The sequence below is a fragment of the Bubalus bubalis genome, chromosome 3 (assembly GCF_019923935.1).
Source record: "Bubalus bubalis isolate 160015118507 breed Murrah chromosome 3, NDDB_SH_1, whole genome shotgun sequence".
NCBI classification, from domain to species: Eukaryota; Metazoa; Chordata; class Mammalia; order Artiodactyla; family Bovidae; genus Bubalus; species Bubalus bubalis.
In genome coordinates, this window is record NC_059159.1 from 161,769,645 (window position 1) to 161,792,490 (window position 22,846).

General features: G+C 40.1%; 1 protein-coding gene across 1 annotated transcript in view; it reads right to left on the reverse strand.

The window, feature by feature from the left end:
• SVEP1 (sushi, von Willebrand factor type A, EGF and pentraxin domain containing 1) overlaps nucleotides 1-22,846 on the reverse strand; it is a 204,599-nt gene that overhangs the window by 59,660 nt on the left and 122,093 nt on the right. Inside the window, exons 19-29 of the mRNA XM_044940425.2 lie at nucleotides 21,165-21,326; nucleotides 20,335-20,426; nucleotides 18,884-18,980; nucleotides 17,059-17,172; nucleotides 16,114-16,227; nucleotides 15,123-15,324; nucleotides 10,382-10,539; nucleotides 7,515-7,716; nucleotides 5,474-5,649; nucleotides 1,798-1,922; nucleotides 498-621 (exon numbers count right to left, since the gene is read on the reverse strand). Of these exons, the coding sequence (XP_044796360.2) occupies nucleotides 498-621; nucleotides 1,798-1,922; nucleotides 5,474-5,649; nucleotides 7,515-7,716; nucleotides 10,382-10,539; nucleotides 15,123-15,324; nucleotides 16,114-16,227; nucleotides 17,059-17,172; nucleotides 18,884-18,980; nucleotides 20,335-20,426; nucleotides 21,165-21,326 (1,566 nt within the window). The remainder of the gene's footprint in view (nucleotides 1-497; nucleotides 622-1,797; nucleotides 1,923-5,473; nucleotides 5,650-7,514; nucleotides 7,717-10,381; nucleotides 10,540-15,122; nucleotides 15,325-16,113; nucleotides 16,228-17,058; nucleotides 17,173-18,883; nucleotides 18,981-20,334; nucleotides 20,427-21,164; nucleotides 21,327-22,846) is intronic.

Sequence of the window (22,846 nt, forward strand, 5' to 3'; positions counted from 1 at the left end):
ATTCTAGGATACCTTCAGAAACTTCTTTAACTATTATATATTGAATTTTAGGAGGCAGCTGGGACCATTCAGAGTTTGGCCACTCAGTATGTATATTACTACATCTGTTTCTTTCCCCTCTGTGCTACCTGCACGTGGATGATGGCTAGTAATTACAGAGCCAAGAGAGTACCCCATCTCAAACTGGGGGACAGGACTTCGATGGGCATTTAAAAAAAATTAACCATATCCCTCTGCTCATCCTATTTCCCTTATTTTACCTTTGTTCAAGTTTCCTGCACAATTATTTTGTACTGTGTTATACAGAAGGTATTTAAGTATATATAAAAAAAATAACAGACCCTTTAGATAAGGTAGGCTAAACATGAATTATTAGGTAAACAGTAGACTGACAAGCACACGCTATTTGACCAGTAGAGAATCAAATGTCTCCTTTTGCTAGAAAATCCCAGAGTAATCAAGAGACAGCAGAATCTAAAGAAGAAGGAATCTATAACCTGAACAGAATATGCTCTTCGGATTGATCTTCACTCTCCCCACAATTCCCGACAGGAAATCAGGCCAGGCTAGCACGTTTCCCTTACTGAGTTCCTCTGGGCATGAGGTGGCCAGCGATTTCACCTGAAAGTTTACAAATCCATCTTTTAGACAAATCTCACTTGTTTCTGGAAGACAGAGCTATTATATCTTAATCTGGTCCTGCTGAAAACATTCACAGGCTTGTGAGGGGTGGGGGGCGGGAAGCAGAGTTTTGGATGTAGGGGGTGATTTCAGGGGCAAAGGAAAGTTCTCTTCCTTTTCTCTCTCTCCCCTCCACCCGCACCATTCCTTTTACCAAATATTTCACAGTTGCTGGAAATTCTGAAATTCTACATATAGAATTTCTTGTCTAAAGCTTTGCAGTTTGTTAAGGTGCTGAGGGGCACTTCCTCTCTGGCCTCCTATCCCTGATCTGGAGGTGAGAAAGCTGAGGTTCAGGCAAGTTCTGCCAAAATAATAGTCGGAGTAAACATCTATCAAGCACTTTGGCTGCTGTTTAGTCACTAAGTCATATCCAACTCTTTGCAACCCCATGAACTGCAGCCTGCCAGGCTCCTCTGTCCATGGGGTTTCCCAGCAAGAATACTGGAGTGGGTTGCCATTTCCTTCTCTTGGGGATCTTTCTGACTCAGGGATCGAACCCACGGCTCCTGCATTGGCAGGTGGGTTCTTTACCACTGAGCTACCGGGGAAGCCTGTCAAGCCCTTACTATGTGCCAAACAATACCTCAATCTTACAGGCAGGATTTTGTTCCATTCTGCCAAAGCTCCACTATACAGCTCTATTTGTTTATCTTTAATAGATTTGAAAACTGAAGCACAGAGAGATGGGATAACATGTTCAAAATCATCAGAGTGAGTTCATGGTGAAATTGGAACTTGAACCCAGGCCATTGGACTGTAGGCTGGCTTTAACCACTAGCCCATCTGTTACTCTGTATGTGTGATCTTGTGCCAGCCCTAAATTTCTGCTTCTTGAGTCAGAGGGATTGGAAATATTCTTCTCTATGATTCTTTCTAGTTCTGAAATCACAAGATTTTATGAAACAGTCATGTCCAATAAAATTATAAACCATCACCAAGACATTGTAAATAACCTCTGCCTAGCTTAGTCTACTATCATAGCATCAAATGATACTGCTGCTAAGTTCTGAAAACTCAGCGGTGGCATAGATATGGTAGCATTAGGCTGTGCACGTTTGTACTGGTTTGTACCTTTGCATGTCATTACTGTCATACACTGAAAATGGAATTGACCTGCTGTGGAGACAGGACATAGTCCCAGAGGTTGAGCTGGCTTATGGAGCCCACAAAAGACTCAGCTGGGTTGAATCCCTCTCCTTTTTTGTCTTGTTCTTGCCCAATAACCAATGCACCACCACCTAGAAAAGGAAAGAAAAAAGGAAGAAGAGTGGCCTGGCTGTTCTTTCTAAAACGCTAACTTAACGAAGGCACAGCCTATACAAATTATACAAATAATTTCAGGGGAAATTATTGAGAAGCTAAATTCTCTACATTCACTGCATGATTTAACAGTAACATGAGTTCGACATTTTATATAGCAACTGAAAAATCAGTCAAAGAGGATTTGGAACACGATTAGATTTATAAATATTTAACTATAAAACTGCATATATACATATATATGTATATAATATTTTATGTCAACAAAGTAGTTAAGTCCTACTTTGCCTCTTTCGCTCTAGGAAATTACCCTCCGTGACAGATTATCAGTAGCTGCTCTTCATCGTCTTATTCTTTAGCCTATAATGCTTAAAGTTCTATTACCAATTCCAAGGAACATTCATTCCAGTGGCTGCTTAATGACCCAATCCAATGGAAACTCTTCAATATTCACCTCTGGTGACTTCTCTGTATCACTTGTTTCTTGGAAGCATTTCATTCTACTAAACTGCCCTTCCTGGCACTCTAAAAGGTCTGTACCCCTCGAGAGCTACCCTTCCCCTTTCTCCACTCTGCTTTGTGGCCGCAAGGTTGATACCCATGGACTACACCACCTGGTTTCTTCAGTCCTCTGGCCTCTGTTTGTCTGGCCAATGGAGAGACCAGCCCAAGGTAAGAAAGTGGGATGAGAAACAAGTTTAACTTCCTGGATACCTTCCCCCAGGCAACAGATGGAAGGGGCTGGAAGGGGCTGCTTTCCTCTGTCTTGCATCATTGCTCCCACTGGGTGATTTCTCCCCATCACTACAGGTTCACCTACATTCTGGTGACAACTCCCACTCTCTGTCACTTCATGTACATCTCTTGTGACTTTCCATCGCTACTAGGCATGGGGTATTTTACTACCTCATTTTGGTTCTCTTAACCTTGCCCAGGACAGCATGCTAAGTCATTTCAATTGTGTTCTGACTCTTTGTGACCCTATGGACCACAGCCTGCCAGGTTCCTCCGTCCATAGGATTTTCCAGGCAAGAATACTGGAGTGGGTTGCCGTTTCCTACTCCAAGGGATCTTCCCAACCTAGGGATCAAAACCACACCTCTTACATCTACCTGCACTGGCAGGCGGGTTCTTTACCACTACCTGGGAAGCCCATATCTTTGAAAACAATCCTTTCATTGAATTCTTCAGTTATCTTTCTTGTGTGTGTCACTTGTTTCCTGCCAGGAGCCCTCCTGATTGCAGCTGGTTTTCATGACAGCATCCTCCCCTGGTTCTCCTTGAACCTTTCTACTCATCCTCAGTCTCCCTTCTCCACCTGCCTCTTAGATTCCGATGCACCCAGGATTCTACCCTGGCTTCCTCTCTTCTTCCTTCACTTATTCTCCCATGTGATCTCCTGCCAATCCATGTCTGTAGAGCCCTCATTCATGATTTCCCAACCTATATTTTTCTCTTATAAAAGTAATAATTAAAAATGAATATATACACATGGAAGAACATTTTTAAAAATTAAGTATAAGGAATTCTTCCTATTCAGGAAAAATCATTTAACAGTTCTGTGTATTTCTTTCTAGATTATATGTTTTTAAAATTATTTTTTTAGTATGTGTGTATGAGAGAGATTTTAAAATACACAGCATAGGATCCTACTACACATGATGTTGGAAGCTTGCTTTTCTTGAACATATTTTCATTTCATGAGTTTTCAGTTCAGTTCAGTTGCTCAGTCACGTCCGACTCTTTGTGACCCCATGAATTGCAGCACACCAGGCCTCCCTGTCCATCACTAACTCCCAGAGTTCACTCAAACTCACGTCCATCGAGTTGGTGATGCCATCCAGCCATCTCATCCTCTGTTGTCCCCTTCTCCTTCTGCCCCCAATCCCTCCCAGCATCAGAGTCTTTTCCAATGAGTCAACTCTTCGCATGAGTTGGCCAAAGTACTGGAGTTTCAGCTGTAGCATCATTCCTTCCAAAGAAATTCCAGGGCTGATCTCCTTCAGAATGGACTGGTTGGATCTCCTTGCAGTCCAAGGGACTCTCAAGAGTCTTCTACTTTATCATGTGAATGTGCAACAATCCATAATTTTCTTAATTAACTAAGTTAACAACTATTTCTTAATGGATACTGGAGTTGTTTCCAGGCTTGGTACCAAGGTAATGCTGAACTAAATATATAGATACATAGATATTTGTTCAGATCACCAATTCTTTTTGATTAATTCCTGGTAGAGAATTGTTGGTTCCATGCAAAGAGTTTCTCTAAGGTTGTTGATGAAATGTTTCTAAATATCTTCCCAGAAAGTCTGGATCAATTTTCACATCCCCCAGGACTCTATAAGAGCATTTACCATGCTTAATTCTTGACAAACATAACCTATCACTAAAAGACAATTCTGTCATTTTGATATAAAATGGTATCAAATTATGTTTTTAGCTGCATACATTTGTGGGATTAAAATTCATACTCAATATGTCTAAAACCAAATACAGAATCTTCCTCTACCCCTAATTCTTGCTCTAATAATGGTCCTTTCCCAAGAATTTCTATCTCACCTAACACAGTCTTCAATAAATCTGGTCACCCAAACCACAGTCAGTCATTCACTAGGGTCTGTCAAATGGAGTTCTGCAATAGTTATGGACTATAATTCATTCTTATTGCTGTGGTCAGAGAACCATCCCTGTGGGTAGCTACTATTATAGTTTCAATTCTTTTAAAATAGAAACTTTTTTTTTTACCATAAATGAAATAAATGCTCATTATAAAAATATCAGAAAAGGACCAAGAAGAAATATAAAAGCCACCTGCAATCTCACCACCCAGAGAAGGGAGAGTTAAAAACAACAACACTTTAAACACAAAAAGAAGCCAGCACTTCACTTCACAGGATAACACCACTTCCTGCAGAAACACTTTTAATGTTTCCTTATTTACTACAGGGGGCCTCCAGCTGTTATTCCTCACATGACATACATCACAGAAGTCACAGAAGAACCTAGATAGAGTAGGCTTACTGCCAGGTACAATGCCGAGAACCCTGGAACACTTAATACTTTTGCATTCCTTCAAAACTCAACTCTCTAAATATTTGTTTAAAAGTATTTTTAGAAGAGAGTTTGAGTTCTATGAGAAAAAGGGCATAAAAGATAGAGAACTATTAGCAGTGCTCCAGCTTGTATTCTGAACCTACTTGTTTAGTGTGTATACTGATCACAAACCGAACCTAAAAAAAAAAAAAAGACAAAACCAACAAACAGAACACCAGCAATTCATCTCCTTCTTGGAAGACAATTTAGTAATCACGCAGTCAGTTCAGCATGCATCTTGGTAGTCTTATTTTAGATCCCAAAGGCATTTCTTATACAGAGTCACACAGCTCACCTAGGAAAAGCTTCTAATAATTCACAGTCTGGATAATCAGGAGGTGGTAAATGGGAGACAGAACTTAGCAAACTTGCTGTTCATCAGAGCACCACCGCCTCTAGCATGGAATGGAAGTATATGCTGTTTGCTAAGACGTACCAGGGATGGGTGATCCAATAGAGAGGCCCATGCCACCGTCGGATAACTTCCCATCGATGTAGACTTTCCAGGCTCCACCAGTACTCGTCCAAGTGATGGCAATGTGATGCCAATTACCGTCATTCACAGAGGGACAGTCTGTTATTTTTTCCTTGCCATTTACATAAAGAACCCAGCTGCACAAAGATTCAAGGGATACAATCATTAGTCATATGTTGTAATCCCTTATGTGGGGCATGTTACTATCTTTCTTCCTTTTTTGTGGGTAAAGCACTTTGGGTACAACCATTACCTCTTTTTCTCCATCTGAGTCATGTTTCATAGAAGCAGAGTTGATTATTAATTACCTTTTATTGTCTTGTAGCTTACTGAAAACTGGTTTGTGTTTCTTAAACACTGAGGGGTAGGGAAAATGCCTTAGGACAAACTGAAACAAACTGGCCCAGTTTGAGATAATTCACCAACTGTCTATTCTAGAGAGAATGAGTCAAGAATGGAAGGAATGAGAGTTTCGCAAATGTCAGTCTGGTTTCTTTTTTCTAGGATGTATGTTCCTACAACTTGGAAGACTTCAGAGATGTCCTAGGAAATCAGTCCTATCTCTCTGTTGCCAGAACAGTCATTTGGCAGATGAAGTACATTGATGCAAGGGAAAGAATAATTGGAACTAAACAGAGGTGACCAGCTACAAAAGGGTTCTAACAACCATGTCACTTAGAGAAATGTCCAAGTTAAGAAGCAGTGGAAAGTGGAGTATCTTCAAAAGCAAATGGAGAAAAAGAAAAGATTAGGGGAAACTGATAAAGAAGAAGTCATTGAGTAACTGTATCAGCATCTTCTAAACCCCTATTCAAAGATGTTTATGAAAAGATATTTCTAAAACACAAATTGTTTCCCCACCGTTCTTTCTCCCCAAACTTAAGCAGGCAACAGATTTTTCTCTTTCTAGACAATCTGTCTCGGGGGAGGATTTTGAAATTTCTTACATTTTGTTTCTGACTGTTCAAGTCCACTAAGAAGGACAGGGTTTGAGGATGGAAAGATTTTCACCAGGACAGTGAGAATCTCATGGACTGAGGCAAGGAAGGAGAGCTCAATGTGTTGTCCCTGAAGCCTGGAACCTGTTCAGAGCAAAAGGCCACACGTTTGGGTGGACCTGGGAGGAAAAGGCCATGTGGTGTGCCACAGAATCTTTCTTAATCAAAAGGCATAAACTCTCAGCCTTGCCAAGGACTCCACACGTGGCGAACAGCCGAGGTTCTGAAAGGACCACAGAGGCAGAGGTAGCGGACAGCTCAGTGATCAGCAGGGTGGACAGACAACCAGTGGTCGAAGTCCTGCCTGAGCCTGTCTGTGGCTCTTTAGCAAAACTCTGTGGGTTTTAGATGATCCATGAGTATCTAAGACAGGATAAGCAGTTACTAGTGAAAGAAATCAGAGAAACAGCTGAAGCTGACTTTCCTATCAGCCCAGAGGGATGGGGCCCCGAACTGGAACTAATTGATCCAAAAAGACATAAAAAAATGTCATCTTGCGCCCTGGAGATTTCAAATGGATTCTTATTCAATACAAGGGTCTTCCAAGGACCAACAGTGCCATGGAAATCCTTTGACCTTTGGCCACTCTGATATGTAAATAAAGGAGCACTGGTCTGAACAGTCAGTTTGACAGTTCTGCCACTCCCGTGGTGTGAGATTTGGGAGGGAAAGCATTTAGCTTCTCATTATTTTACCTGTAAAGGGGCATCAGTTCCTCAAGGCCTTGTGAAGCTCAAATGAAATAATACATAAGAAAATACCTGGGCTTCCCTGGTGGCTCAGATGGTAATATTTAGCAAATAGCAAAACACAATCCATGTATAAGGTACTACCACTGAAATGCTGCCTTCGTATAGGACCTGTCCAGATGCTCTGATTGACTACCGTCACCCTGTTGTCCTGTTGGAACACTTGACCCTCCTACTGCTCCATCCCCTCCCATGTCAGTTCTAACCTGGTGCCAGGATAAGTCCTAACATGGCCTTCCTGATGTCTCTGCTTACCCGTTATAATCGGTTAGGAGGAAGGTATTGTCACTGCCATTCTCCAGGGCATAGGAGATCGGCGTCCCGTAATTAATGTCGTCGGACGATTTCATCCAGAACGTGCAGGTCACAGCATGGAGGGTTGGAAGGACACCATCCAGCATGATGTAACCATAAATGCCAGAAACTTCAAAATCCAGGTTAAAGCCTGCTGACTGTTCTGCAACAAATAAGAAAAGAATGAGAAGACATACAGATGGCCAAGAGACACATGAAAAGATGCTCAACACCACTAATTATTAGAGAAATGTAAATCAAAACTACCATGAGGTATCATCTCACATGGTCAGGAGAGTCATCACTAAAATGTCTATAAATAATAAATGCTGGAGAGGGTGTGGAGAAAAGGGAATCTCCTCGACTGTTGGGAAGGCAAACTGGTGCAGCTACTATGGAAAATGGTATGGAGGTTTCCTCAAAAACCAGAAAACAGAACTACCGTACAGCCCAGCAATCACACTCCTGGGCATATGTCTGAAGAAAACTCTAATTCTAAAAGATACATGTACTTCAGTGCTCACAGTGGCACACACACGAATGGAATACTATGCTATGCTATGCTAAGTCGCTTCAGTCGTGTCCGACTCTGTGCGACCCCATAGACAGCAGCCCACCAGGCTCCGCTGTCCCTGGGATTCTCCAGGCAAGAACACTGGAGTGGGATGCCATTTTCTTCTCCAATGCATGAAAGAGAAAAGTGAAAGTGAAGTCGCTCAGTCGTGTCCGACTCCCAGCGACCCCATGGACTGCAGCCCACCAGGCTCCCCCGTCCATGGATTTTCCAGGCAAGAGTACTGGAGTGGGGTGCCGGAATACTACTCAGCCATAAAAAGAATGAAGTAAAGTGAAGTGAAGTTGCTCAGTCGTGTCTGACTCTTTGTGACCCCGTGGACTGTAGCCTACCAGGCTCCTCCGTCCATGGGATTCTCCAGGCAAGAATACTGGAGTGGGTTGCCATTGCCTTCTCCAGGGGATCTTCCTGACCCAGGGATTGAACCCGGGTCTCCCTCATTGCAGGCAGATGCTTTACCCTATGAGCTACCGGGGAAGCCTGTTAATGAATGAAGTAATGCCATTTGTAGCAACATGGATGGACCTAGAAATTATTACACTAAATGAAGTAAGTCATATGGAAAAAGACAAATATCATGATATCACTTACCTGTAGAACCTAAAAAAAAATGATACAGATGAACTTATTTACAAAACAGAAACAGACTAACAGACACAGAAAACCAGCTTATAGTTACCATAGTTACCAAAGACGGTAAAGGGATAAATTAGGAGTTTGGGATTAGAAGATACAGACTACTGTACATAAAATGAACAAGTTTAGCACAGGGAGCTGTATTCAGTATCTTGTAATATAGTATAGGGAAAAGAATATGAAAAAGAATATATATACATGTGTATACAAACATATATGACTGAACCACTCTGTGTATACCAGAAACTAACAAATCACTGTAAATCAACTACACTTTAATAAAAAGAAAATATCATGGCACTTGTGAAGCATTTTTCAATTGTCTAAGGTAGTAGCAAGTATGCAATACTATCGTCAAAGAAGTTCATTTCAGTAAATATGATAATCTGAGAAGCAATTTCAAAATTAAATACATATTGCTTATGAAATAAATAACATATTACTTTAGTATTTTGTATGTATTTTATTATTATTGAGATATAACTGATTTACAATATTAAATCAGTTTCAGGTGTACAACACAGTGACTCACAATTTTAAAGGTTATGTTCCATTTATAGCTATTATAAAATACTCCCTGTCTTTCCTATGCTTATCCCTGTAGCCTATTTATTTTATTCATAGTAATTTGTACCTCTTCTATCCCTATACCCATCTTGCCCTCCTTTCTTCCCCCTTCCACTAGTACCCACTAGTTTGTTCTCTGTAAGTCTGTTTCCTTTTTGTTCAACAAATTGGTTTAAATAAAACCAACAGTGAATATCCAAGACAGGAAAAGCACTCAGCAGTGAAAGGAAGCTTCGAAACAGAATAGCTGGAAGGAGAGGTGGGGCTGGGGAGTCATTCAAGATGAGAGACTAAGCACCTGTGGGCTGATGGGAATAACTCAAGAGAGTGGAGTAACTGACACTGCAGGAGACAAGGTGGGCGGGGGGGTCCACTGCGAGGGCAACAGGCCATTCCTGCTCAGGGCCCTGGTTCTTCCCCATTTCAGGAGCCCCAATCCTGCATATCCCAGTCAACAGAACCAAAGTCCTATAGCTAGAAGACTCCTATGCTCTGAGAAAGCTGTTTAGCATTAATTCTCAAACATATCCATGGGCTCTAACCTTCTAAATCAAGTGACTTATCCGAGTGTCCTTTCTAAACATGCAGAATGTGAAGAGTTCTGCTAAATTCGATTTTCTCCATTTCACCTTCACATCTCTAAGCTCAACCTCCTCCTCTGTGCTACTGGAGATAACATGACCCACTTTATTGGATGGCTGTGAAGGTTAAATAAATACAAAATGCTTCACATAGTCCTTGGTATATAGATTGTGCTTAGTGCAGGTAGAAATTGACATTGTTACCACTATACTTGGACTTCCCTGGTGGCTCAGACGGTAAAGCGTCTGTCTACAACGCGGGAGACCTGGGTTCCATCACTGGGTCGGGAAGATCCGCTGGAGAAGGAAATGGCAATCCACTCCAGTACTATTGCCTGGAAAATCCCATGGACAGAGGAGCCTGGTAGGCTAGTCCATGGGGTCGCAAAGAGTCGGACATGACTGAGAGACTCCACTTTCACTATCACTATACTTGGTATCGTTCTTAACAACACGAAGCTCACATATACCTGTTTCACACCTGCTGCCTGAAAATCCTGGCTGACATTTACAGCTGTATGCATTTAATTCGTCCACACAGGTGGCCTGATTTTTACAGGGGTTAGACTGACACTCGTCGATGTTCAGCTCGCAGTGTGTCCCCGTGAAGCCTGCTGCACACTGGCACCTGAAAGAACACACAATGTCGTGACAATCAGAAGAGCTGCAGAGGGGTCAGAAGCAGCCTCCCGTTAGTGACAGCGCCGTCTCCAAAGACTCGGGAAAGTTTAGTGCTAACATGAGCTCTCCTGCATGTGGAATCTAAATATACATACGTGTATACACACCCACCCACACCCACCCACAGCCTACAAAACAGACTGGTGGTTGCCAGAGGCATAGGGTGGGAAAAATGGGTGAAGTGTTTTTGTTTTTTCTTTTTTTCAGTTTAACTGAATTTTTAAAAAAATCCTGAAATGCTGAAACTCATTTTCCACATTAAAACGGTGCTTTAACTATTACTTTTTAAAGTTCATTCAAATAAACCTATTTAAGACAACTAAAAAGCCTCTTGATGAAAGTGAAAGAGGAGAGTGAAAAAGTTGGCTTAAAGCTCAACATTCAGAAAACGAAGATCATGGCATCTGGTCCCATCACTTCACGGGAAATAGATGGGGAAACAGCAGAAACCATGTCAGACTTCATTTTTCGGGGCTCCAAAATCACTGCAGATGGTGATTGCAGCCATGAAATTAAAAGATGCTTACTACTTGGAAGAAAAGTTATGACCAACCTAGATAGCATATTAAAAAGCAGAGACATTACTTTGCCAACAAAGGTCTGTCTGTCTAGTCAAGGCTATGGTTTTTCCAGTGGTCATGTATGGATGTGAGAGTTGGACCGTGAAGAAAGCTGAGCGCCGAAGAATTGATGCTTTTGAGCTGTGGTGTTGAAGACTCTTGACAGTCCCTTGGACTGCAAGGAGATCCAACCAGTCCATTCTAAAGGAGATCAGTCCTGGGTGTTCATTGAAGGACTGATGTTGAAGCTGAAACTCCAATACTTTGGCCACCTCATGCGAAGAGTTGACTCATTGGAAAAGACTCTGATGCTGGGAGGGATTGGGGGCAGAAGGAGAAGGGGACGACAGAGGACGAGATGGCTGGATGGCATCACCGACTCGATGGACATGAGTTTGAGTATACTCCAGAAATTGGTGATGGACAGGGAGGCCTGGCATGCTGTGATTCATGGGGTCGCAGAGTCGGACATGACTGAGCAACTGAACTGAACTGAAGACAACATGTACTTGAAATGCTGTAGTGGTAAAAATGGAGTATAAATTAGTTCTGGTTATTCACACACTGGCAATTTCTCTCACCACAAAGTGCTAGGAAAAATATAAAAAGTTCACATGCTCTTCTAAACACTTACATATGCCATGCCAAGTTGCTTTAGCTTGTTTGACTCTTTGCGACCCCATGGACTATAGCCTGCCAGACTCCTCTGCCCATGGGATTCTCCAGGCAAGAATACTGGAGTGGGTTTCCATGCCCTCCTCCAAGGGATCTTCCTGACCTAGGGACTGAACTCGTGTCTCTTATGGTCTTCCTGCATTGGCAGGTGGGGTCTTTACCACTAACACCACCTGGGAATCCCCACATACATTAATTCAATCCTTATAATGATGAAGAATATTATTATTCCCAGTTATGATGAGTAAATCATGGCTCAGAGAGGTTAATTTGCCTAAGTCCTCTTGATACTAAGTGGTGGTGAAGGACTTTGATCTCAATCAGGATGCCATATAGTCTTTGGGGAATGCGAGAAGCCATCTAAACCCCTCCAAATGGAAAATACATCCAATGATGTCAAATACTGACAAGTGTCATGAACCATGTGGCAATGTCAAAGAAAGTGGAGGGTTTGCATTTCCAGAGCCCTGTATGTCCACTTCTAGTATGAATTCTAGGAGATGATTGCCAGGTGTTCAAGGACAAATGTTATGCATGTTCACAACAGCATCATTCTGCATGTTCATGAAGAAGTGACTGGGAAAATAAACTGTGGTATAATTATCCAATAGAATACTAATTGGCAGTTGAAATGAGCAAACTAGAGGCAAATTACCAACCTTGATAATACGGTGTCAAAAGGAAAAACAAAATACAAAAGGATTATATATATATAGTATGATACTACTTATGTAACATGTAAAACTATACTATTTATTGTTTATGAAGTCATATATGTAGTAAAGCAAAGTCTGAATGAGAAAGCTATAAACCGACTTCAAGACAGTGGTTACTGTTAGGGAAGAAGAGGAATGTGTGTGTGTGTACACGCTTATTGGAGGGACTCCAAATCTATCTTCAGAATTTATTTATTTATTTATTTTTTTTTTTTAAAGAATTGTCCAAAGTCAAACACTGGGTAAATGGGAATCTTGGACTTGAAAGCGACACGATTGGATTCTAGCTTCGAGAGGTCTTTCCACTGTGCCAACTGCACTATCTTTTGTATAACTCCAGTGCTTTCGTCTTTTTTCAGTGTACTTCATTTCAATGAAAGATATGAACCAAATATAGCAAAAGGCTAAGGACTGATCACTACTGTGGTGAGTGTATGACTTTTATTATTCTTTGTAATTTTCAGTATATCTGAAATATCTTTAATTAAAAAGGATCTGCCCAATAAATGTAGTTAATATTACTACTAGCATGTTTATACGGAGAAGGCAATGGCACCCCACTCCAGTACTCTTGCCTGGAAAATCCCATGGATGGAGGGCCTGGTAGGCTGTAGTCCATGGGGTCACTAAGAGTGACACGACTGAGCGACATCACTTTCACTTTTCGCTTTCATGCATTGGAGAAGGAAATGGCAACCCACTCCAGTGTTCTTGCCTGGAGAATCCCAGGGACGGAGGAGCCTGGTGGGCTGCCGTCTGGGGTCGCACAGAGTCGGACACAACTGAAGCAACTTAGCAGCAGCATGTTTATATGGGGACCTCTTTTATATTGGTAATAATATAAATAAATGGTATTTGGAGGCTCAAAAGAAAATCTCAGTTGGAATTGGTGGGCATCTTTATGGAGTTCTGTGTATTTGATGGTAAACCTACTTTGGCTGAATTTCACTCATCTTTATCTGTCCATGCCTTTTTTTGGAAATACTTTAAAAACACTTGTTTTTTAAATTTTATTGAAGTATAGTTAATTTCAGTTCAGTCGCTCAGTCATGTCCGACTCTTTGCGATCCCATGAATTGCAGCATGCCAGGCCTCCCTGTCCATAACCAACTCCCGGAGTTCACTCAAACTCACATCCATCGATTCGGTGATGCCATCCAGCCATCTCATCCTCTGTCATCCCCTTCTCCTTCTGCCCCCAATCCCTCCCAGCATCAGAGTCTTTTCCAATGAGTCAACCCTTCGCATGAGGTGGCCAAAGTACTGGCATTTCAGCTTTAGTATCATTCCTTCCAAAGAACACCCAGGACTGATCTCCTTTAGAATGGACTGGTTGGATGATTTACAATGTTGTTTTAATTTCTGATGTATATTTGTCCATGTTTGATATCATTACAGTAGTTCAGTATCTTTGTGAAACAGATTCACTTCAGTGGCAACTAGCACTCCTTTTGAAGTGGAGAGTTTGCCTTCTTCACCTTTCCTCTAGTTAGGATTTAGACAAATTTGGTATTTATCGATTGTTTTGGACCCTGGGGAGAGTTTGGCACTCGTGCTGTTCATCTGGAAATGTCTCATTGCCTATGGTTAGGTGCTATATGCCTGAAGATATAAAAAAAAAAAAAAAACCTATGAAAAGTTGATGCTACACTAAGATCTCATTTTCACATTGAGAGTGAAAGTCTCACTGGCAAAACTGGCTCCCTATTTCTTCCAGATAGTGTCCTAGCTGTCTTGGGGGATGGTAATGGAAGGGGGCTGGGAAATATTGCAACTGAGGTAGAATTTTTTTTTTTTAAGCTTTTAACTTTTGAAAACTTGCAGAACCAGTTACTTACTGAGGACAGTAAAGTTCTCTAAAATTCTGCAAGCAAAGCCAGTCTGTCTTTTTGTACTGCAGAAGCCACAGATCCTGCAAGGGGAAGTGAATGGAATAAAGCAGACTTGGTAGTGATTTTAAAAAAAGTGTTGGTTTTCACACCACTTTCTACTGGTACCCCAAGACCTGTCTTAGGAAGCCAGTCTTTCTCCCTCAAAACACCACTATTTTCAACCACAAAAGCTTAGCTTTAATTTTTTATTTACACTCTGATTTCCCTGGAAACAAGGGACACTAAAACTAAAAAAAAGTTTGAAAACCATGGTCATAGAATGGCTCTGTGACAGCAGAATTGCACTATTCCTTCTGATTTTAGTTGGTGGGAAAACTCCAGCTAAAATATAAAACATTAAAAACTGGGTTTTGAATAGTGATTCTGCATTTGCTTTTGAATATATGTCCTTCCTTTTATCTTTTATGACTTCCCAAGTATAGAATAGTGGTTTCAAAGTCTGGCTGTGCTTCAGAAACACAGGAGAACTTAAAACATACAGATTGTCTATTACAAAATTACAGACTTTACCCAAGAGGTAGGAAATCAGAACATCAGGTGGTAGTCAGATTCTACCATAGCTTATCCTGGGGCTAGGATTTGGGAAGGGCTGGCCTGGGATTCAAAGTAATACTCTGTAAAGACGGCAGAATGACTGAACAGTTAAGACAATAAAAACAGCGAAAAGAGCCAGGCTTAGTCTGTTACCTGAAGCCATTGGCACCATCCTTGCAGGTAGCTCCATTTTTGCATGGTTGGCTGAGACACTCATCCATGTTTATGTCACACCGGGTGCCCAAAAATCCAGGTGGGCATTTGCACAAGAACCCCCCAAGCTGATCTTCACAGACTGCGTTATTTAAACATGGGCTTGACTGGCATTCATTGACTTCTGTTTCACAGTGTAGGCCTGGGGATGGATGAGGATGAGAGACAGCCCAAAGGTTAACCCCTTTGGAAAACTGGAATCAAGGTGAGGACTCCTTGGAGGATGCTGCTTTGAAAGGATGAAATGGAGGCTGTGGAGCCACTGGGAGACCAAACAGGTTTGGGACCTATCCTTAAATAAGCTCTGGCTTTTCTAAATCATTTTAGGACTGTATTTTTGATAATCTGCTCTTTTAACCTTACCTTTTTCTGGAACTAACATTAGCAATGGACGCCTAACTGAGAAAATGTTTAAACATAAATGAAACTAGCACATAGAGTCCAAAATGTTCACCTGTATCTTTGATCTTGCCTCTTTCTGTCACTGATCATTTTCTGTTTTGGACTTATTCTTTACCAGTTATATATGTGTGTTTACAAACACTCACATACACACATTCTATTATTTAGCATTCACTTATAATAATATTTTATCATCTCCAGTTACTTCTTGAGTGTTTATCTTAGCATATAAACTCAAGTCTTCTCTTTCTGTCCCTACATATACATATATACACACACATGCACAAGAACATATTACTTTTTCTGAATTGCTTTAGTCAATTTTAGACCTGATGCTCTTTTACCTCTAAATATTTCAGTGTGAATTTCCTCAAAAATAAGGACTTTCACTTATAAAATCATGGTGCAGTTATAAAATCAGATAATTAACATTAACTTATATAATGTCACTTGTATAACAGTAAATATCATGATTTGTGAGGCTTTACGGAACTCTTTAAGACAACTAGGAAGAACGGACACGTCTTACCCATGTATCCTTTCACACACGTGCAGTGATAACCAGCCAGGCCATCAACGCAAGTTCCTTTATTTAGACAAGGACTGGAGATGCACTCATTTACATTTTCTTCACACAGCTGACCTGTAAAGAATCACAGAATATTTGCATTTGAGAAAACTGAAAGGAATTTAAGACTAATAGTTTCAGGCAAGTTGTTCAGGTGTAAGAGCAGAGAAACTGGAAATCAAGACTAATGTTTGTGGAAAAAAATATTCTCTTTGCCAAATATTTGCTGAATAATATCCCAATACATGTTATATATAGGGCTTCCCAGGTGGTGCTAGTGGTAAAGAACCTATCTGCCAATGCAGAAGACATAATGAGATGTGGGTTGGATCCCTTCCCACTAGGAAGACCCCCTGGAGAAGGGCATGGCAAGCCAGTCCAATATTCTTGTCTGCAGAATCCCATGGACATAGAAGCCGGGTGGGCTACAGTCTACAGGGTCACAAAGAGTCAGACACAACTGAAGCGACATAGCATTGAAGGATATCTACCTACCTACCTACCTCACATTTTCTTTATCCATTCATCTCTTGATATATACTTAGCTTGTTTCCATATCTTGGCCATTGGCTATTGTGAATAATGCTGCAATGAACATGGAAGTACAGATATCTCTTTGAGATAGTGATTTCATTTCTTTGAATGGATACTCAGAAGAGGGACTGTTGGATTGTATGGTAATTCTATTTCCAATTTTTTGAGGAACCTCCATGCTGTTTTCCACCATGGCTGAAGCAATTTACATTCCCACCAAGAGTGCACAATAGTCCTCTTTTCTTCATGGACTCACTAGCACTGTTCTCTCTTACCTTTTGATGATAGCCATTCTAACAGGTGTGAGATGGTAACTCATTATTTTAAGGTTTCAAAGGTTTATATTGTAAGAATGAGACACTCTTTCCTTACCTGTATAACCAGACGGGCATTCACAAATGAATTCTCCGACTCGGTCTTTACAAATTCCATTGTTGTGGCAGGGTAGTGAGCTGCATTCATCAATGTCTATCTCACATTTTAAGCCTAAAATGCAAACACTGAAGGTCAATCAAAGAGAGGATGAACAGAAACAGAACCATCCTTTAAAGGTAATTATCACAATAACCTGAATTTATAGGGAGTGGCAGTGGTGAATAAAAAGGAAGTATGTTAGGAATTACCATCTAAAGTTAAGCATTTCATAAAGGTATTACCTCTTTCTAAATAGATTTAAGCTATCCTTACAAGGATACATAAAAGACAGCAAAAGATCCCAAGTCAGAAGTAGAGAGGAAAGAGGGAAATCTGGAAGCATGAAATGGAGCCAGGAATTAGTTTGATTCCAAAGTCAAAAGTAGAAAGTCACATGTACTTGTTACCAAGGCCACTTGGCTGAGGAAAGGGGGTGGTGCTAAATCCTGCCAGATCTCAACTCATATGCCAGGTGTCCTAGAATAGGGTTTATCTTCTCATAGGGTACACACAGTTTTTTCTATGGACTAATTCTGCTGAAATCCATGTTCTTCTACACGAGGAGGTCTCACAGAATGGTCTCTGGACCAATAGCATCAGTAATCCCCTGGGAATGTGACAGAAATGCCACAGTCTGTTTTATGAAATCCTCCTGATGATTCTAATGAGCATCAAAATTTGAGAATCACTGTCCTATACTATGCTTTTCTCAACGACCTCTCATTTATAAAATTCTAGGACAAGATTATTATTTCTTACGAAGTGTTGGGACAAAAATTCTTGTAAAAATTGAAACATACACACACATACATGTGTGCACATGCTGAAATAAGTGGAAGGATAATATTCTGTATTTTGTCTTCCAACTTTTCTTTCATGGTGAATTCTTTTATCTAAATATCACTTTTCTCATTAAAATACTTCATGTTGGTGACACAAAACTCAAAAAGGAAAAACTGCATTTCTAGAAGAAAACAGGAAATTATTTTAAATGAACTGCAGCATTTAATATATAGTTCATTTCTCCTCAAAAACACTATCTTTCTGTACTGAACTGGAATTTGAACCAAGCTGCAAGAAAACACAATTCTTACATAATTCCTACATAATCAAGTTCAAAGCCATACTGTTTTCCTAAGCACAGCTTGCATAAAAATAGAAATAAACAACACATCATGGCCATAAGAACTTCCATTCGTGTGAAACAAATGAGAGAAACTGGAGTTTGTTTAAAAATGTTTATGCTAGACAATCTGTTCTAGGTTGAGTGTCATGCATTTAATTTGTGTTAGAATGCAACCTTGGACATGACCTCTGGAACCGTATTCAAATTTAAATCGTAAGTTATGATGTGATTTTTTCACAGAGAAGCTGATTTATTCTTCCTCCAAAATATGCAAAGAAAACTGTCATTTGTAAGATCTGTATACTTTTTTCACATATTGGTTTGTCTTGTTCAACCAAATTTTTGTGCATCATTCATTATCTTTTTAAGGTTGTTTTTTTTTAATGTAGACTATTTTAAAAGTCTTTATTAAATTTGTTATAATAGTGCTTCTGTACTGTGTTTTGGTTTTTTGGCTACAAGTTATGTGAGATCTTTAGCTTCCCGACCAGGGATCAAACCTGTCTCCCCTGCATTTTTGAAGGTGAAATCTTAATCACCAGATTTCCAGGGAAGTCCCCAGTCTAATGTATCTTGTGGCATTTATTTTTAAAGTAACTTGAAGTTACAATGATGCAGTATGAAAGATAAATGAAAATTTGCATTCCTCCGTGTTACCTGTATATCCAGGCAGACAGACACACACATAACCACGGCCCAGTTGCTGGCAGGTTCCACCATTGTAGCAGGGGTTTAAGAAACATTCATGGAAAACCTGTGAAAAGAAAATTTATCCGAGACAAGTTCATTTCAAAGCAATTCTGAGTAGGGAATTAGAAGATTTACAGCATTAGCTGGTTCCTATTTCCAAGTGAGTCCAGCAGGACGGCTGCCTGCATAACACTGGTACCTGCCATGCTGCTGCTGCTGCTAAGTCACTTCAGTCGTGCGACCCCATAGATGGCAGCCCACCAGGCTCCCCCGTCCCTGGGATTCTCCAGGCAAGAACACTGGAGTGGGTTGCCATTTCCTTCTCCAACACATGAAAGTGAAAAGTGAAAGTGAAGTCGCTCAGTCGTGTCCGACTCCTAGAGACCTCATGGACTGCAGCCCACCAGAGTCCATGGGATTTTCCAGGCAAGAGTACTGGAGTGGGTTGCCATCTCCGGTACCTGCCATATATGGGCACAAATACTACATACTATTCTTGAGTGATACTCTGCTAAACCCAGGCAGTGTCACTCAATGCTGGTTGCATGTTAGACTTCATTTAAGGCATTTAAAAAGTTTACTAAGGATGGGTTCCAACCTATACCAGCTAAATCAGGAATCTCTGGAAGTTATATCTGCACATCATTATTTTAAAAAGTTAGCCAGTGGATTCTAATATGTCTCCAGAGGTGATAGTCATGTCTTTAGAGGTTCTATGTCCATTAGGCTCAGTTTCAAAGCTTCATTTACGAAGCCCTTACAAGTGAGAATGTTTGGAAGCAGGAAGTTAAAATAAGAAATATAACTTCATTATCCTCCTTAAAAATACTTAAAACCTAGGAATTTATTATGACATTGGGCAAGGTGCATTCAGATTAATGGCTGAATCACTCTAAATAATTGGTCTTAACTAGTTTTTAAAACAAATGGAGAACAATTATGTTTATGAGTTATGTTTCTTAATTTTTAAAACAGTCACAACTTTTCTCCAATAAATGATTCCCCCCCATTCCCACTGACAAAAAATTTAAATATCTCTCATGGAAGTTGAGTAACTTGTCTTGCTAATAAGAAAAGGCCTTTGGCTAATCCCAACATGCTTACTCAACTGATGGGTTATGCTCATGGTACATGTTAATTATTAGCAAATTAAAAGACTCTCCACATCCACAATTCTCTACACCAGACATCGCGGGGAAACATTCCAATTTCTGGTACTTAGGACTTCTAATGGTGCATTCTTGGAAAGTTCCTATTATAAGTCATAAGCAAATGCAATTACTCATTGATAATATTCATGACCCTTGATTAGTTGAAATTTCAAGTCTGGTAGTTTTCCTCTGTATGACATGTATAATGAGAAATTGTTTTCCAAGCACTCCATTAGAGAAAATTTTACAAATACAAAGTAAACTTGCCTGACTGCTGACTTCATACTTCTTTTTGACATGTCCAGGAGAAGCAAGAAGCACTGCGCTTTCCTCTGCTGCTGAGAAAGTTGAACTAAAGCCTAACAAAGTTAAAGGGAAAATACCTGAGAAACGTATTTGGTGTAGTAGATATTGCCAATTAAGTGCATTCTATTTTTTCTTTTTTCTTTTTTAATTGAAGTATAGTTGTCTTACAATGTTGCACTAATTTTTGCTGGGAAGCAAAGTGGTTCAGTTTTAAATATATGTATATATATATAAAAGTGAATATATATGTAACTTAACATATTTTTTATAGATGTGTTTTTTATTCTTTTCCATTATGGCTTATCATAGGATTCTGAATATACAGTCCCATGTGCTATACAATAGGACCTTGCTGTTTATCCATTCTATATATACGAGCTTCTCTCTTCTACTCCCAACTTCCCACTCCATTCCTCCCTCCACCCCCTTCCCCTGGGCAACCACAGTCTGTTCTCTACGAATAGACTCTATTCAAATGCCACGGTCATGATTTTGCTTCTCGGAGTCAGTAAAGCCACATATATTTTCCTTTAGTCATATAAAAAGACAGAACATAAGAGACAGATGGGATATGTCATTAAATTCTAGACTCTTAGAAATTTGGAGGTTATGAAGTTCGCCATTCCCAGAGTGAAGAATCTGAGTTATTGTCATCAAAAACCCCTTCAAAAGGACAGCTTACATCCAGACACCCAAAGGCACTGAACATATAACAGTCACAATTAAAGTAACTGCAGAGATAAAACTCTCCCATACAGGATAACGTGAGGAATGAAGTAGTATCATCTTACTGGAACAATCTGTGATGGATCTGGCACCCGTGATGGTTGTAGTTCCATAAAAGGGACACGATAAACAGAAGGACTTCCCTGAATTGGGTTGGTAGTAGTCTTGAGGACATGGATAACAGGGCATTAACCCAGAACGAGAGAATTCTCCCACTGGACAAGGCACTGCAAAAGAAAGAAAAAATCATTTGTGCTTATAAAGCAGTATACCCTACCTTCTAAAAGAAGTGCATTAACCTTTGGTTATAAGAAAGCTATCACTTTGGTGATATTTTCTCTTGCACGTATTTAATACCCAGATCATTAAGTAATACTCAGACCACTTAAGTAAATATTTTGTTGCTTCCTTCCCATCTTTAACAACACACATTAACCTAATAAAAATCAGAATTGGTCATATAATATTGTACTCTGATTTTTTCACTTTATATCACAAGCAAACCATTCCCCAAATCATTAAATAACATGATGTTTAATAAATGAAACATATTACATCTCACTGGCATACCATAATTGTTCTCATATTTCCTCTACTACTGAACAATTAGTTATTTCTACTAGTTCTATTTGTTTCTAATATTATAAACAATGCTGACATGAAATTTTCTATACACATTTTTTATATAACTCTGATTATTTCCTTGGGATAACACTTGCCTTTAGTTAAAGCTAAAGATATGAAAATCTAAAGCCATAAATATATCATGCCTGAATCATTCAGTTCAGTTGCTCAGTCATGTCTGACTCTTTGCAACCCCATGAACACAGCATGCCAGGCCTCCCTGTCCATCACCAACTCCTGGAGTTCAAACTCACATCCATCGAGTTGGTGATGCCACCCAGCCATCTCATCCTCTGTTATCCCCTTCTCCTCCTGCCCCCAATCCCTCCCAACATCAGAGTCTTTTCCAATGAGTCAACTCTTCGCATGAGGTGGCCAAAGTACTGGAGTTTCAGCTTTAGCATCATTCCTTCCAAAGAAATCCCACGGCTGATCTCCTTCAGAATGGACTGGTTGGATCTCCTTGCAATCCAAGGGACTCTCAAGAGTCTTCTCCAACACCACAGCTCAAAACCATCAATTCTTCGGCGCTCAGCTTTCTTCACAGTCCAACTCTCACATCCATACATGACCACTGGAAAAACCATAGCCTTGACTAGACGGACCTTTGTTGGCAAAGTAATGTCTCTGCTTTTGAATATGCTACCTAGGTTGGTCATAACTTTTCTTCCAAGGAGTACGTGTCTTAATTTCATGGCTGAAGTCACCATCTGCCTGAATCATTAAAAAAATTTAATTTACAGCCCCATCAGCAGTGTATGAAATTATCCTTCTCATTGCATGCTCATCAGCATTGAAAATGACACCTTTTTTCTATTTGAAGGTAAAAATGGAACGGCTCTGTTAATTTGCATTTTCATGATATATGAAGTTGTATTTTTATGTTTATCTGAAATGGTTATTGCTCCTGTATAGTTGTCTATTATGTATTGGGGGGTCTTTTATTTTAAAACCTTTTAATGTTATTTTGTGTTTTAAATGCTTTTCATATATTACATGCAGTTGAATATTATCATTTAACCAAGTTTGAAATTCTCTTGCTAATATTTGGTGGAATATGAGAAAAGAGCCCCGGGCTTCCCTGGTGGCTCAGTGGTAAAGAATCTGCCTACCAATGTAGAAG